The sequence below is a fragment of the Rhinatrema bivittatum genome, chromosome 2, assembly GCF_901001135.1.
Source record: "Rhinatrema bivittatum chromosome 2, aRhiBiv1.1, whole genome shotgun sequence".
NCBI lineage: Eukaryota > Metazoa > Chordata > Amphibia > Gymnophiona > Rhinatrematidae > Rhinatrema > Rhinatrema bivittatum.
In genome coordinates, this window is record NC_042616.1 from 182,218,269 (window position 1) to 182,232,967 (window position 14,699).

Here is a 14,699-nt window from a genome sequence, read left to right on the forward strand (position 1 = left end):
GGTGGACTGTGAACTAAGATACTGTGAAGACAATTTCCTACTGCTGCTGTGAACATCCATGGTGTTCTGCATCAGCAATGCCATGATATCAGTATATTTGCCATATTGTGGAACATCTGGGTCTTTCTGGTATTACTTATTGCTCTGCTGCTGTTGAAGTATACCTGAGATAAATGGTAGGAGAATGCTAAAATGGATTTAACTCTGGGAACTGTAATGATATTTTCAAGGCATTTTCCTAAACAACCATAGTGGTTACTTTAAAGGAATTCTCATCTAAACTATGGAATAGAATACACCTTTCAACAGTTTGTCTATTCTGTATGGGAAATGCTGCAAGAGCTAATAAAGCAACTAGAAAAGCTTACAGTATGCTCAGATGCATAAGAAGAGGTATTAGCAGTTGTAAGGGCAGGTAACAGGTAATTCAAATGGGGAGAGGGGAGAAGGTTGATAGGTGGAAAAATGGATGGGGGTTTTGAGTGTTTGAAAGTTGGAAGGCCAAAGAGGATAAAGCATAGACCTGTAAGTAATACAAGGGTGCTCTGTAACCTGTCTGATATAGTACACTTCCTTCCACCTTCCTCACACCTGTCAGGACAGACAGTGCTACAGACAATTAACTCTAACACCTCCTATGTAATCTGGATAGCTCAAAAAAGACCACAGGATTTTTCCCACATAATCAGGCTTTTCAGGTTTAGCAGTTAGAATAAAATAGATAATACATATCTTTACAATTCTTGCTGCTCAGCATTGGTTTATACTTAGTAAAGCTCTGCATCATTGATAAACTTAACATCAGAACCTTGACTTACTTAGGGTATATTAATAAATGTAACTAGCTAACTAACCCTATAACTATAGGAGATTACCTTCCATTTCACCTTGAAGCAGTCTCTGAGGAGACAGTCTCTGCTGAAGGGAGCAGGTGATCTTGATCCATCACTTGCTGGGCTAAGGCTAGTCTGAGTCCCTGGAGAAGAAAAAGACAGGTTTAAAATGAACAGCCAGGTAACAACAGGACTTCTTACATGTGCAGAATACTGGAGCTCATCTGCTTCATCGCAGGGCGCCTGCTGGCTCGGGCATTGTCTTTAGGTGTTAATTGTTCTTCTTTTGCTGCCCCCTGAACTCTCTCCACGGATGCTTTTAACAGCCAAAGCATGAATATGTAAGAAGCTCATGCATAGTCAAGCAGTGGGACAGAGGGGGTCATTTCTCCATTTCAGACTGCTGGCCCCCCATTCCAATGGGGGGGGGGGGGCACTGTTCCTGCTGGGTGGTGAGCTTGGACCATTATATGATCTCGCCCCTGCAACCTCTTGACCTGTGAGCTGTCTTGTGGTATCAGCGCTTTTCTGTGAGCTGACCTGTCTGATAAACTGCCCTTTGGATAGGCTGTCTTTCATCTCCAGGCAAATTTTGCTTGTCTTCGCTTCTGTGACCAGTCCCTGTCCTGGGCAGTCTTGGCTCATGTTTGTGTAAAGAAGCTACAGTCCTTAAACAGGCAGATCAGATATCCTGGGCCCATATTTGTCATTCTGGTCAAAAGTTCCTCATCTTGTTTTTCTGTTGAAACATACATGCCGGCGTCCATTTTATGAAGTCTGCATTCCTCTTGTGGGGTTAGTATTCATATTTGTTTGCTTACAGTGGCAAAAACTTCTGATATCTCCTACAGGCCAGTAGTCAGAATGTAGGTACAACTGCATCAGACTTAGTTAAACTGTAACAGCAGTGATAAGACTACATTAGGTTGCCCTGGTTAAACTCTAATTACCCTGGGGTAATCTGCACAAAGCAACAGTAGTATGGTTGGATCGGTCTTCCAAGAAGGCTACAAAGAGAAACCATAGTTAAATGTTATTTATTTATTTATTTGAAATTATTTATTTGTTTTGTGGCCTTGGGGAAGTCACTTTACCCTCCATTGCCTCAGGTACAATCTTAGACTGTAAGCTTTCTGGGGATAGGGAAATACCTACAGTACCTGGATGTAATCTGCTTTGAAGTGCCAAAAAGCAGAATATAAATAAAATTAAATAAATAGTCACTCACGCCAAAAGATCATGGTGGCTTACAGTAGATTAAATTCCACACATCAGTAAGCATAGAGAGGCTGGATACTTTTCAACATCTTCATTATCAATCCCATGATAGGGACACAGTCTAATACTGGGGTCGTGTGGCAGAACCAGAAGGACCTGCCAGGGGGAGGAGCCGGTGAGATGGAGCCAGAGATGGTGGATGAGGCTGTGGCACCCCAGTTCATGGGGCTGAATGTTGGTACCAGTTCGAGCTTTCTTGTGCCATATTGCAAAATGGATAACTGTGGCTCCTTCTTATCTTGCTGTATTCTGGCAGGGAGGAGCTGTAATTGCATTCTGCATTTTTCTTGCGTTTCAGAGAACGGTATGAAGCCCAGAGGATTTGGATCCCATTATAATGTCTTTATTGCAAATGTATTAGTGTAACTGTTCGTTGAATGTGTGTAAAGAAAGAGAGACAGGTGGGGGGGGGTGTACTGGGAGGGAGAAGAAGGGTAGGGCTATACTGTGTGAAGGAGGGAATTGTAAGAGGAGGCATATATACTCCCAGTGGGGGAGGAGGAGACCAGTGGTGAAAGGGTAGCTTATTTTGTACTGGGATCTCACTCTGTATATAGGGGGAAGAAGTGCAATATCTTATTGTGAGATCTGTGCATAACCTTAGTAGGGGGAATAAAATGTTTCAGCTTTCTTTATGGGGGCTGTTCATATTCCTCTGTGGAGGGATGAATGTGACCTTTGGTGTGGAGGGTGGTGTATGACCCTTTTGGGGTAGATGTGGTGCAAGAAGGAAGGGATGTACACATTCCTGTTGGTATGAGTAAGTGTGTGTATGGGGTGGTGTTCACATGCCCTTTGGTATGGGTGCATGCCTTTAGGTATGGATGCATAGGACAGTAGTTTTGCCTATTGGTGCATGTGCCCTTTTGTATGGGTGCAGGAGGGAATGGGTGAATGCGTATCTGCTAGGGGGAATGTGCATGCTCTTTTATATATATGCTTGAAGCTTGCTCATGGCTGTTTGTGTGTATGGGGTTTTTGTCTGGTCTGTTACATGATGGGGGGGGGGGGTGAGGGTTTGCTGCATGTGCCATTTGTGCATGCCTGTGGCAGGGTTGGAAATTTGCTTTGCATTCCTTGTGTACGTGTGACCTGGATTGGCCATTGTTGGAATCAGGATACTGGGCTTAATGGACCTTTAATCTGACCCAATATGGCAAATCTTAACTACTTATGTAGTTTTGGTGGCTGTATGGATGTTATAAAACTTGGTGCTAAAGAAAAGTAAGACGACCTGGATGTTGAAGTGAGTATGGGATTGTAAGAATGTAAGAGAGAGGTTATTGCGGGCATGGTCATCTATCAGCAGAGGTGTGGAGGCCAGCCCTTGTTATGGAATCTTGACATGTTTGTGCGAGATAGGAAAGGCAATGGTAGCAACAGGGTTGAAAAGTCAAGCAAACCTAAGGACAGAGCAAGCCATGGTGTAGCCGGGTTGTTATCAGTGGGCTACAACTTCCCAAAAACTAATCCTATCAGTGTCAATAAATTGGTGATGGTCAGGTAGTGTACAGCATAGCGATAAGGAGAAAACAAGGGACAGATAAAAGAAATCATGAGCAAGCTATACTGCAGGTCATGGGATAGGATGGCAGGAACCAATATGCTTCATTTTCTCAGAAATCATTTGGTTTAGTGCTGGCAGGTTGGCGATGGCTGGGCACCATCCAGCAAGGCTACAGGGGCCTAAGTGGCCAGATGTTCAGGCAGCAGCCATTGTGGTCCTGTGCACATGCTGGAGAGGTTTCTCTTGGTGGAAGTGTATACTGCATTGTGAAATCTACATTGTGGCTAAGTATTTTTGCTTATTGATTTGAAGTTGTGTAGAAAGCTTCTGTGATTATTTCCTGTCTGTGTTTTAATTTTCTTTATAGTCTGTTTCATTTCTTTATAGTAAGATATTATTCTTGTAAATTATTTTGCTGTTTGCTGCATAAAGTTAGAAAAGAAAAAAAACCCCAAACAAAGCTCTCCAGCTTTTAAACTGATAAAATCTCTCTATTTTGGGGTTAGCTGGCACAAATAATCTGTTCAAACTAAAAATTGGGGCATAAAGACTGTTTTTTAAAAGAATTGACCAAAAAAGGGGTTGAATACTTATGCAAGCATCATTTTTTTAGTTTATTATACAAAAAATGCAGAGAAATAATGAATTATGACTAAAAATGTACTTTAAGAGCAAACTAGTTTGCAATAAACATACTATCCAGAACAATCTATGTTAATGTCATTTGTAATACACACAAATCTGCTGACTTTTTAAGGGGTCAAATACTTTTGCAAGCCACTGTATTAGAAGCTACATTTCCAGTCTTGAGAGGCATCATCAAAACAATGGAGAGAGCTCCACTTTGTTACATTGCAAATCTCTTCAACTGTGGTTGACTTGATGTTGGCATTGACCCTTAAGAAAATGACTTGAAAACTCACAAAATGCAAGTGTTTATGCTTGAATTATAATTGTGGATGCAGCTGCCTCCATCGCATTGAACACCTTGGTTTGTGCACCCCCAACAGATCAGCACTTTGCAGAGGGGTTCAGGGAGCTGCTCTTCAGAACAGACCATGTACTGGCTCACAGTCCCTCAGCAAGGGACTGTGAGCCAGTACATGGTCACAATCCTCACAGCATCCTTGTCCATCTTTTTGCACCTTACTTTTCAAAGAGAAAGCCCATGGAAAGAGGAGGTGGCACTGCCATAGGGACTGTGAACTTGCACAGAGTTCTGCACTGAGTGAAATCTTGCTGCCAATTCTATTCTGGAGAGCAATGCCACACAGATTTCTATGGAGGGGTGGGAAGGGGAGGGGGGAGGAGGAGAGAAAAATGCAGGGAAGGAGAGAGGGAGAAGGGAAGCACAGGACATGTGAATCAGATTTTTCACTAATTCTCTGGGATTCATTGCCCTTCCTCAAATAGCTTGGAGTTCACTAACCTTGTGGGTTCAACTGACCACCACCATGATTTTCAAGTCAATTACCTTCACTTACCGAAGCTGAAAAGCTCAATGGGGGATTTTATCAGCTGGATTAAAACCATATTGATATCCTATAATACAGACCAACCTTTTATGAAATTTCATTTTATCAATTTCATTCACTATATCAATTTTACTACATTGGAACTAATTCGGCAATACTGTAAATAATTTGCTGTTAGTTAATCTCCCTCCTCTTCTATCTCTTCCGTTCCAAGTTATGTACTTCCCTGTTTTATTGTAACTGCAATCCCGCAAACCTTGCACGTGTTACAGTTGCTTGAGTTCTCTACATCTTGCACACCCTGTTTAAATGTAAACCGGTTTGATGTGATACTTGTCATGAAAGCCGGTATAGCAAAATAAACAAATAAATAAATAATGAAAGGTACGAAATGAATACTACCTTGCATAAACCTGACAACTAAGAATGAGGGGAAGAAATCTTGAAAAAAGGGCACCTAGATAAAGAGGAATGTGAAAATGATGCAGGTCAGAAGGAGTGATCTTTCTCAAATGATAGCACAAAAATAAAAATCCCACAAAAATGAAGAAATGTGATTTAGTGGCCAGATGGGTTTACTTCTGGTTGTGTAATAATTTTAAAGAAAGCTTGGAATGATCATTTTAGGCATAAAAAAGTCATACAACTAATCACTATGGCACCACTGAAGGTGCTCCTCGTGGCAGAATTACAGTATGATTGAAATGATCCATACAGACTAAGAAGGAAGCCTATGCAGCCACATATTTATCGTAGTAAAGATGCAAAATTACTGTTTGTTTTCCCATAATTATCGCCCACATCTTGGCCAGCCATGTAGACTTGCTGGGGATTTTAGACTGCTACCAAAATTTAATCATGGCTGAACTTGCTGCTGCTGCTGCTAGAAGATGCAATTTACATTTTTATGCCCGTTCATTATAGACAATTCAAACCATCTTTTCATCGGAAACATCTGTTGAGTCCAGTGATAGATGAACATTTTTTTAATTTAGTAATAACATTCCTCACTAAAATCATGAGAATTTTAATATGTGCATATTCTTACCAAAGATGGAAAAAGTCTCTTTGTAACATATTACGCAACATCAGAAACAGACCAACGGATCCATCTGAAATCGGAGCGGCCTCGGAGGGAACTCTCTTTCGCCCTCCCCTCACCTTCCCCTCCCTTCCTCTACCTAACCCACCCCCCCGGCCCTATCTAAACCCCCCCCTACCTTTATCCATGGATTTACGCCTCCCAAAGGGAGATGTAAATCCACGCGCGCCAGCGGCCTGCTGGTGCGCCGTGCTCCGACCCGGGGGCTGGTCTGAAGGCCTGGACCACGCCCCTGGGCCGGCGCCACACCCCCGCCCCCGAAATGCCGCGCCCCACCCCCAAAACGCCGCGTCATCGGGTACCGCCCCCCCCCGACACACCCCCTTCCGAAAACCCCGGGACCTACGAGCGTCCCGGGGTTCTGCGCGCGCCGGCGGCCTATGGAAAATAGGCGCGCCGGCGTGCAAGGCCCTGCTCGCGTAAATCCGCCCGGATTTACGCGAGCAGGGCTTTGAAAATCCGCCCGAGTGTGTTGGTCAAAGTTTCTAGAAAATTTGACATTTATTATTTATTGTATTTATTGCTTTTGTATATCGTCTTTCGGGGGAGCCATCACAACAATTCACATAGTTACAATAATATAAAAATAGATTTAAGAAAATAAAATCAAAGCAAACAATAAAACTAAGGTAAAAACACAAACTTGAATAAGTTAATGATACATACAAATAAAATAAAATCAAAGCATACAATAAAACATTGTTAAAAAGAAGATAGAAGAATAAATAAAAGGAAGTGGATCCATCTGATGATGTGACCCATGTGTGAGGACTAACATCCTGCTGTGCTAGAAGAACACCTGATACAGGTAAGCAACTCTGCTTTTTTCCACAGCTAAGCTTTTGCAGAGAATACTGGTGGGCTGATTTTGGGGCAGGACTATATAGCCTTGTCGTCAGCTTTTGCTCCATCTCCATATCCTGGCAGAGGTGCATAACCCACTCTTTGGGATTGTCCTACCCTTCACTAAAGGAAAGGAAATGATCAGGTAAATAGTAATTTCTCCATTTCTGTTGTGTATCACAATATTTTATTTTAACTTGTGTGTCAAAAATGTTTATTTTTTTTATTTTATATGTATCAATTATTGACTATGGGTTCTAAATGCATGACAAAATGTAGAGGAAAGAAAATCATGATTCCATTGAATTATTTTTGTGTGTATTCTCTAGGAGTACCAATTTTTACTATTGGAGTGCAATATTTGTAACTGTAATTTACCTCTAAAACCACAGATATTGAAAGGATTTTTCTGAGTAATTTTTTGTTACCCAGACAAAACCCAAGACTTGAATATGTCCCACCCACACATGCACACTATCTGCCTAAATTTAGGTCTGGGTAACTCATCTGCCCAAAATTCAGCCAGATATAAAGAGACGGTGATGAAGCATTCTGGGGGCATGGTTAGATATTAGCCAGTGAGTGCTGATATTTAGTGCAACCTGGCTAAAGTTAGCCAGTTAAATCTGGTTTACAAAATATTTATCCTAAAGTTGTCCAGTTAACTATCTGGGTGTATTCAATGGAGCACTTATTTGGCTATGCTCTGCTAAATATCCAGGTAACTTTGCCAGCATGACCTTCCTGCTCACCAGCCTGCTGACTATCGACTGCATGTTTATCCCAGAGAATGAGAGTCATTTAAGAAGTAGCTATTAAGCTTATAACTGGTCAAAAGTGTGAGAGATTTTAGCTTTGAGAGAAGCCTGGGCATTCCAAATGATAATCCATTGTTCTGTTGTTAATATTATGTATTCATGCATTTATTACCTCTTAGCCAAGCTGTTGAGTCAGGCTTTGTCTAATTTATTTTGACATTCAACAGTACTAACAGGCTATATGGTTGGAAAGAATTTTTTTTGTCAAGTAAGCATTTCAAAATTGCATTGTTGCCGTTCTTGTTTTATTCTGATTTTGAATAGTATAATGGAATAGATGCTAACCAAACTAAGCACAAAAATAAGTTCCTGGAGGAGAAGTCTTAAACTGCTATTAATCAAGTTGACTTAGGGGATAGCCACTGCTATTACTGGTATTAGTAGCTTGGGATCTATTTAATGTTTGTGTTCTTGCCAGGTACTTGTAACTTGGATTGGCCACTGTTGGAAACAGGATGCTGGGCTTGATGGACCCTAGGTCTGCCCCAGTATGGCAACTTCTTATGTTCTTATGTACCTCCATCTCACCTATGTATGCTGAAATGACTAGATAGCAGCATGAAACAATAAGACTAGTTTGAGTTTGCTGTAACAGAGTTGCTGCATTTCATGAGGAAGAGATTAATTTTTATATGAATCTTAAGATACATTGCTGGAAGTATGTAAATGTTCTTTTGCTTTTTTGTAGACACATGTTGAAGATGCATCTCGTATGACTGTAAGTGGTGCTGAGACCAGTCAAGGGACAAGTCAGGCTTTGGAAGGCAACCCTTTGATGCCAGAGCTCCTCAATGACATTCCATTCACTTTAGCACCGCATATTTTGACAATGCAGAGCACTTTCAATGACCTTCCAGACCAGTTACTATCCTGTGACATTAATGATGATCATTTATCAAGATTTTGTTATGATTTTACACTTGAAAATTCTGTGCTTTGTGATCCATGATACGAGTATTCTTTTTATATCTGTCTTGTTCACATTTGTTATTTGCACTTGAACACAAAAGAAATGGCGATACTTGTTTGCTCTTATATCAGTTGGCCAAGCGATCCTGTAAATCCCTGTACATAAAGCATTAAGACAGCATATATATAAAATATGTGATGTTGGTATATTTAATATAATATTCTTAATAAGAACAGCACTTTTTGGATCAAAACAGTTGGTCATAAACCGATGAAGCCCCTAAATTTAGACAACAAATGATAACTTATTAGTATCACTTGAGATTAATATTCAGCCACAAGCTGTCCGGGTAAGATATCTAGATAAACATAACCAAATACATTAAATTGGATATTCAGCAGCATGGCCACATTGCTACATGTAGCCAGTTAAATCAAAGTTATCTGAATAAGTTTATCTGGATAACTTTAAGACTAATGATGTGACACACCCTGATAGCTTTCCCAGATAACTCCAGAATATCGGTATTATCTGGAGAAGTTATCCAGGTAAGTTTAGATCACCTTGAAGTGCCCCTGATTTATCCAGGTGATTTTTATGCAGATAAATTGGACCTGGTCAGTATTGGTGGGATTTTAGAAATCCTGTAGTTTATCCAGCTAAATCTCTACCTTAGCAGGACAAACTCATCTCAATATCAACCTCACTTGTTTAGATTGGGAGGAGTCCAATCATTGGTATAATTGACCACCCTACTCCTGAATTTCACATCATATCAGTGCATGTGATCCATCATTTCTTATTCCTTCTATAACATTTGATATTTAATGTTAGTATGACAAATGGCCCCATAGTTTCTACATTATTCATTAATTGTACCTATTTACCAATGGCAGCATTGGCAGAGCAAATACATTTTTTACTTTATTAAATTAGATGACCAATTCGACAGTCTCTGGAAAAACTCTAACCTAACTATAGGAGAAAATACTAGGAGCATTGTGTAAAAATTAACAGAAAATTAAATTACCTTAGCACCATGATAACGGCCTTGTTTTCCTCATGATTGAACTCAGTGTTGTCCTCCTTTAACCTTGTGTAGAGTCTTTCAAATGTTGTTGCTTTTTATGTCCCTGTTACTTCCTTACATTTGGCATTTCTCTGTGACTGGTCTGTTCTCCACACTAATGATTGTAATTCTGCCATTGAACATTAGTTTGGAAACATTTTGTTAGTCATGTTAAATATGTTAATCTGTGGAACATGTTACATCATGGACATGTTTTGAGTTAATAGAAATGTCTTTAATTTGTAGTAAATTTATATGCAGTCATCTTTAAAGATATTTGAAAAAGAAAAATACAAAAAGCAGTGCCTTTTAAAATAAAGTGAAGTTCTACTGTTAGAAAACCAATCCTGTAGATGATGCTGTGACAGACTATCGTTAAGTTAATGAATAGCTGCAAAACGTTATGGGAAAGTGTCAGGGAAGCTAACACAAATCATAAGAAAAATGCAATATGACAGAACTCTGTGGGTTCCATGACCATTGCTTGGAAAATATTCTGGAGGCTTACCAAACAGTAGAAAAAAATCACTAGTCAGAATTTCTTCCCTGACAGTCTCTCTTCCCTCCCTACTAATTCATACCTTCTTTCTCCCTCTGCAGCTACTCTCTCTAAGCATTGTAGCCTTTCAACCCCTTCACTTCCTCCCCCACCCCTCAAAAGTAGTAAAAGCCTAATCCTCCTACTTCCCTCCTCCTATTACTTTTGAAATGTATGTGCTGAGCAGTATCCATCCTTCTCAGCAGAAAGTACTGACACTGGGGTTTTAAAAGTTGTGACCATAAGTTGTGACTATAACTATCATAATAAGTTATAGTACATCATACCTGCAGAGGCAGTGGAGATAGTGGGGTTGGGGATTGGGAAGTTGAGAGATCCCAGGAAAAGGGTAGAGAAAGAGGGGCTGGGAAAATATCAGGAGGGAAGGGGGCTTGAGGAATCATGAAGAGAAGATAGTGGGTGAGAGAGATCGCAGAGAGTGAGGACTCCAATCATTCATATATCAACTAACTGGAAGACTGCTTTCTCTTCCTGCTACCAGATGGCTATGGGGCAGAAAGAGCTAGTACCCAGCTATTCAGCCCTGAAAATGTACTTGTCATTGACGAGCAGATTTTTTTGAGTCCTGTCCATGACAACTGTGGCAAATACACAGATCTTTCTATGGTTATGCTGTTTTTATATGTATATTTCAGCTTGTTCTTTTTAATGGCTTTGTATTCTAAAATAGTAAAATCTCACTATATTATTAAAGATCCAACTTTAATTTCAAACTTTGCTAGGCATAGGGCAGAATTTTCCATAAAAATAATAAATTTGCAAATTGCTCCTCTTCTCCAGAAAAATGTTTTCTGTATATTCCATTAAAATGGCTGAATCTGCAGAAACTATCCAAAGATGTGCTACTGAATAGGTTTTAAAAGAAAAAGCCTTAAACTGCTCTTTTGTGATGTTTGATTAGTGGTATACTGCTTGTTAAACTTATATTTCTGATGAAGATGAAATAAAATATTAATTAAAAAGAAATGACACAGTGAAATCACTTGTTTTATAAAAGTTTCTCTGCTAGTACAAGCATTTTAGCAGTTCAAATTGTAGCATGAGTTAGTATGAAAGGTATCACACTTTTGGTGTAATTTGAGTGAAAGGCCTAGAAAGCTGAGTAATTCTGGCTGCCTTGTGCCCATAAATTGTTATTTTTATGTTGTAAGGTACATTATTACCCGACTAAAATCACAAGGAAAACATTGAATATTGGAAAACATTGAAAATGTTATGTTAATTAAATATGAAGGGTCCAAATCACACAAGCATCTCAACTCTGCAACATGATCTATCTGTGTATAAACTCTGAATTGACCAATTTTAAAGATTTTTGGAAGATGTGGTAGGCCTGATTGACAAACTGAAGAGTAATAAATCATCTGGATCTGATGGTATACAACCACGGTTCTGAAAAAACTAGAAAATGAAATTTCAGACGTATTTTAGTTAATTTGTAACCTATCATTAAAATCAACCATGTATCTGAAGATTGGAAGATGGCCAATGTAACATTTAAAAAGGGATCCAGGGGTGATCTGGGAAACTATAGACAGATGAGCCTGTCTTCAGTGCCGGGAAAAATCATGGAAACTGTTATAAAGAATAAAATCACAAAACATTGAGATAGACATGGTTTTGTGGGACATAGCCAACATGGATTTCCCCAAGGGAAGTCTTGCCTAACAAATCTACATTTTTTTGAAGGGGTGAACTAGTAGATGCAGTGTATTTGGATTTTCAGAAGGTGTTCGACAAAGTTCCGCATGAGAGGCTTGTAAGAAAGCTAAAAAGTCATGGGATAGGAGGCAATGTCCTTTTGTGGATTGCAAGATGGTTAAAAGACAGAAAGCAGACAGGTCAGTTTTTTAAATGGTCAGTTTTCACACTGGAAAAAGGTAAACAGTGGAGTGCCTGAGGGATCTGTACTTGGACCAGTGCTTTTTAATATATTTATAAATGAGTTGGAAAGGGGTACAGCGAGTAAGGTGATCAAATTTGCAGATGACACTAAATTATGCAGAGTAGTTAAATCTCAAGCGGATTGTGATGAATTGCCGGAAGAACTTGCGAGACTGGAAGATTGGGCTTCCAAATGGCAGATGACATTTAATGTGGACAAGTGCAAGGTGTTGCATATAGGGAAAGAGATCTAGGCATCATAGTGTGCTGGGAATATCAAAAAAGCAAACAGAATGTTGGGAATTATTAGGAAAGGAATGGCGAATAAAACGGACAATGTCATAATGCCTCTGTATCGCTCCATGGTGAGACCGCACCTCGAATACTGTGTGTAATTCTGGTCACTGCATCTCAGAAAAGATATACCTGCACTGGAGAAAGTGCGAGATGGGCAACCAAAATGATAAGGGGCCTGGAACGGTTGCTCTATGAGGAAAAGCTAAAGAACTTAGGGCTGTTCAGTATGGAGAAGAGACGACTGAGGGTGGATATGTTAAAAGTCTACAAAATCTTGAAAGGTCTTGAACAAGTTAATGTAAATCGGTTATTTACTCTCTCAGATAATAGAAAGGCCAAGGGAACTCCATGAAGTTAGCAAGTAGCTCATTTAAAACAAATAGAAAAAAAATTATTTTTCACTCACAAGTAAATTTTAAAAGCCCGCTGCACGTAAAAATCGGGGGTTACGCGCATGGCTGGGCCTTGCATGCGCCGCGCACATTTTAGAATTGGCCCGGCCACGCACGTAATCCCTGTTACGTGTAGATGTGCCAGGCCCTGAGAAAGGGGGGGGGGGGGGGGGGGGGGCGCAGGGGCGGGGTAGGACGAAGGCTAGCCGGGAGAGCAGCCATTAGCCGCTGTCCCGGGGAAGTGCGCGCCAGCAGCCGGCCAGCGCAAAGAAAATACTTCTGCTCCAGAGGAGCAGTAAGTGGTGCAATAAAATATCTGGGGTTGCTAGGTAGGGATTAGGGGTCGGGGTGGAGAGGGGAACGAGAAGGAAGGTTAGGCAGGGGGGTAGGGAAATTCCCTCCCACTCCACTCCTTAATTGGAGCGGACTGGAACTGGAAAAAAGGCCAATCATGTTGCCGCATGTAATTTTAAAATCCCCACCTATGTGTGTGAGTTGCGGTCTGCGCGCACTTTTGAAAATTGACCCCAGCACATAGTTAAGCTCTGGAATTTATTGCCAGAGGATGTGGTTACAGCAGTTAGTATAACTGGGTTTAAAAAAGGTTTGGATAATTTCCTAGAGGAAAAATCCATAAAAAGCTAGTACGTAATTAATAAGCAATAGTAGCTTGTGATTTATATAATGTTTAAGTACTTGCCAGGTAATTGTGACTTGGATTGGCCACTGTTGGAAACTGGATACTGGGCTTGATGGACCCTTGGACTTACCCTGTATGGCATTTTCTTATGTTCTTATGTTCTTATGTACTGTGGTAAATTAATATGGGCATTTAATGAAAAATAAGGCACAGGCTCTGCTTTACACTAAAGTAATTGAAATACTGTGTTGGGGCAGTATCCTGACAATTTCTTCTTGCTTTTTGGGGGTTTAGTAGGAGTTGGTCAGTGCTAATCCTTGGTCAGAAACCACAGACCACAGTTCCTTGTGGAACTTGTGTGCACCCTGCATTTAAATGTTAGATGCAACTGTTGAATAATGTTTGGAACCATCTCCCAGGACAAGCAGGATGGTAGTCCTCACAGATGGGTGACACCATCAGATGTAGCCCTGTCATGGAACACTTTTGTCAAAATTTCTAGAACTTTGACTGGCACAATGAGCATGCCCAGATTGCCATAACCCTGTGGCCACACGGGGTCCCCCTTCAGTCTCTTTTATTCCGCGCAGCGGTTGCCTCAATGTTATTGGAGCTCTGTAAGACTTTTTTACTCACATTTTCCTCATGGAAATTTTTTAAGATATTATTCCAATTTTTCCCTGACCCGGGGTCCCCCATCACACACCGACTCCTCCGATGTTTGGTAAGTCCACTTCATGCTTTTGCGGTTGGTTCCTGGTGGTTCACCTCCCGGTGACCAACGGTCACCGACCGTAAGCCACCTCTTTTTATTATGGCGACCAGTTTTCGGAAGTGCCCTGTGTCCGCTGACTATGTCCATAATGGACCCGCACGACATTTGTGTCCTGTGCCTTGGGCCTTCCCATGACGTCCGTCAGTGTCCAAGTTGTGCCCAGATGACCCCCAAAGGCCAGCCCGCCCGTCTGGAGAAGATGGAGCACTTGTTTGGATCCAAGCAATATGCTCCATCGACCCCGGTGCCGGGTGCATCGAGTCGAGGGGGGCCATCTACCTCTGAACCCTCCCCATCGAAGCCCCGCCAAGAGGACC

At 40.9% G+C, this 14,699-nt stretch overlaps 1 protein-coding gene across 2 annotated transcripts in view; it reads left to right on the plus strand.

Moving 5' to 3' along the window:
- Positions 1 to 11,354, plus strand: part of UMAD1 (UBAP1-MVB12-associated (UMA) domain containing 1) — a 303,924-nt gene extending 292,570 nt beyond the window's left edge. For both annotated transcript variants that reach the window (XM_029588947.1, XM_029588948.1), the window contains exon 4: positions 8,545 to 11,354. In XM_029588947.1, coding sequence (XP_029444807.1) covers positions 8,545 to 8,805 — 261 coding nt within the window. In that variant the 3' untranslated portion in view covers positions 8,806 to 11,354. The remainder of the gene's footprint in view (positions 1 to 8,544) is intronic.
- The last annotated feature ends 3,345 nt before the right edge of the window (positions 11,355 to 14,699 follow it).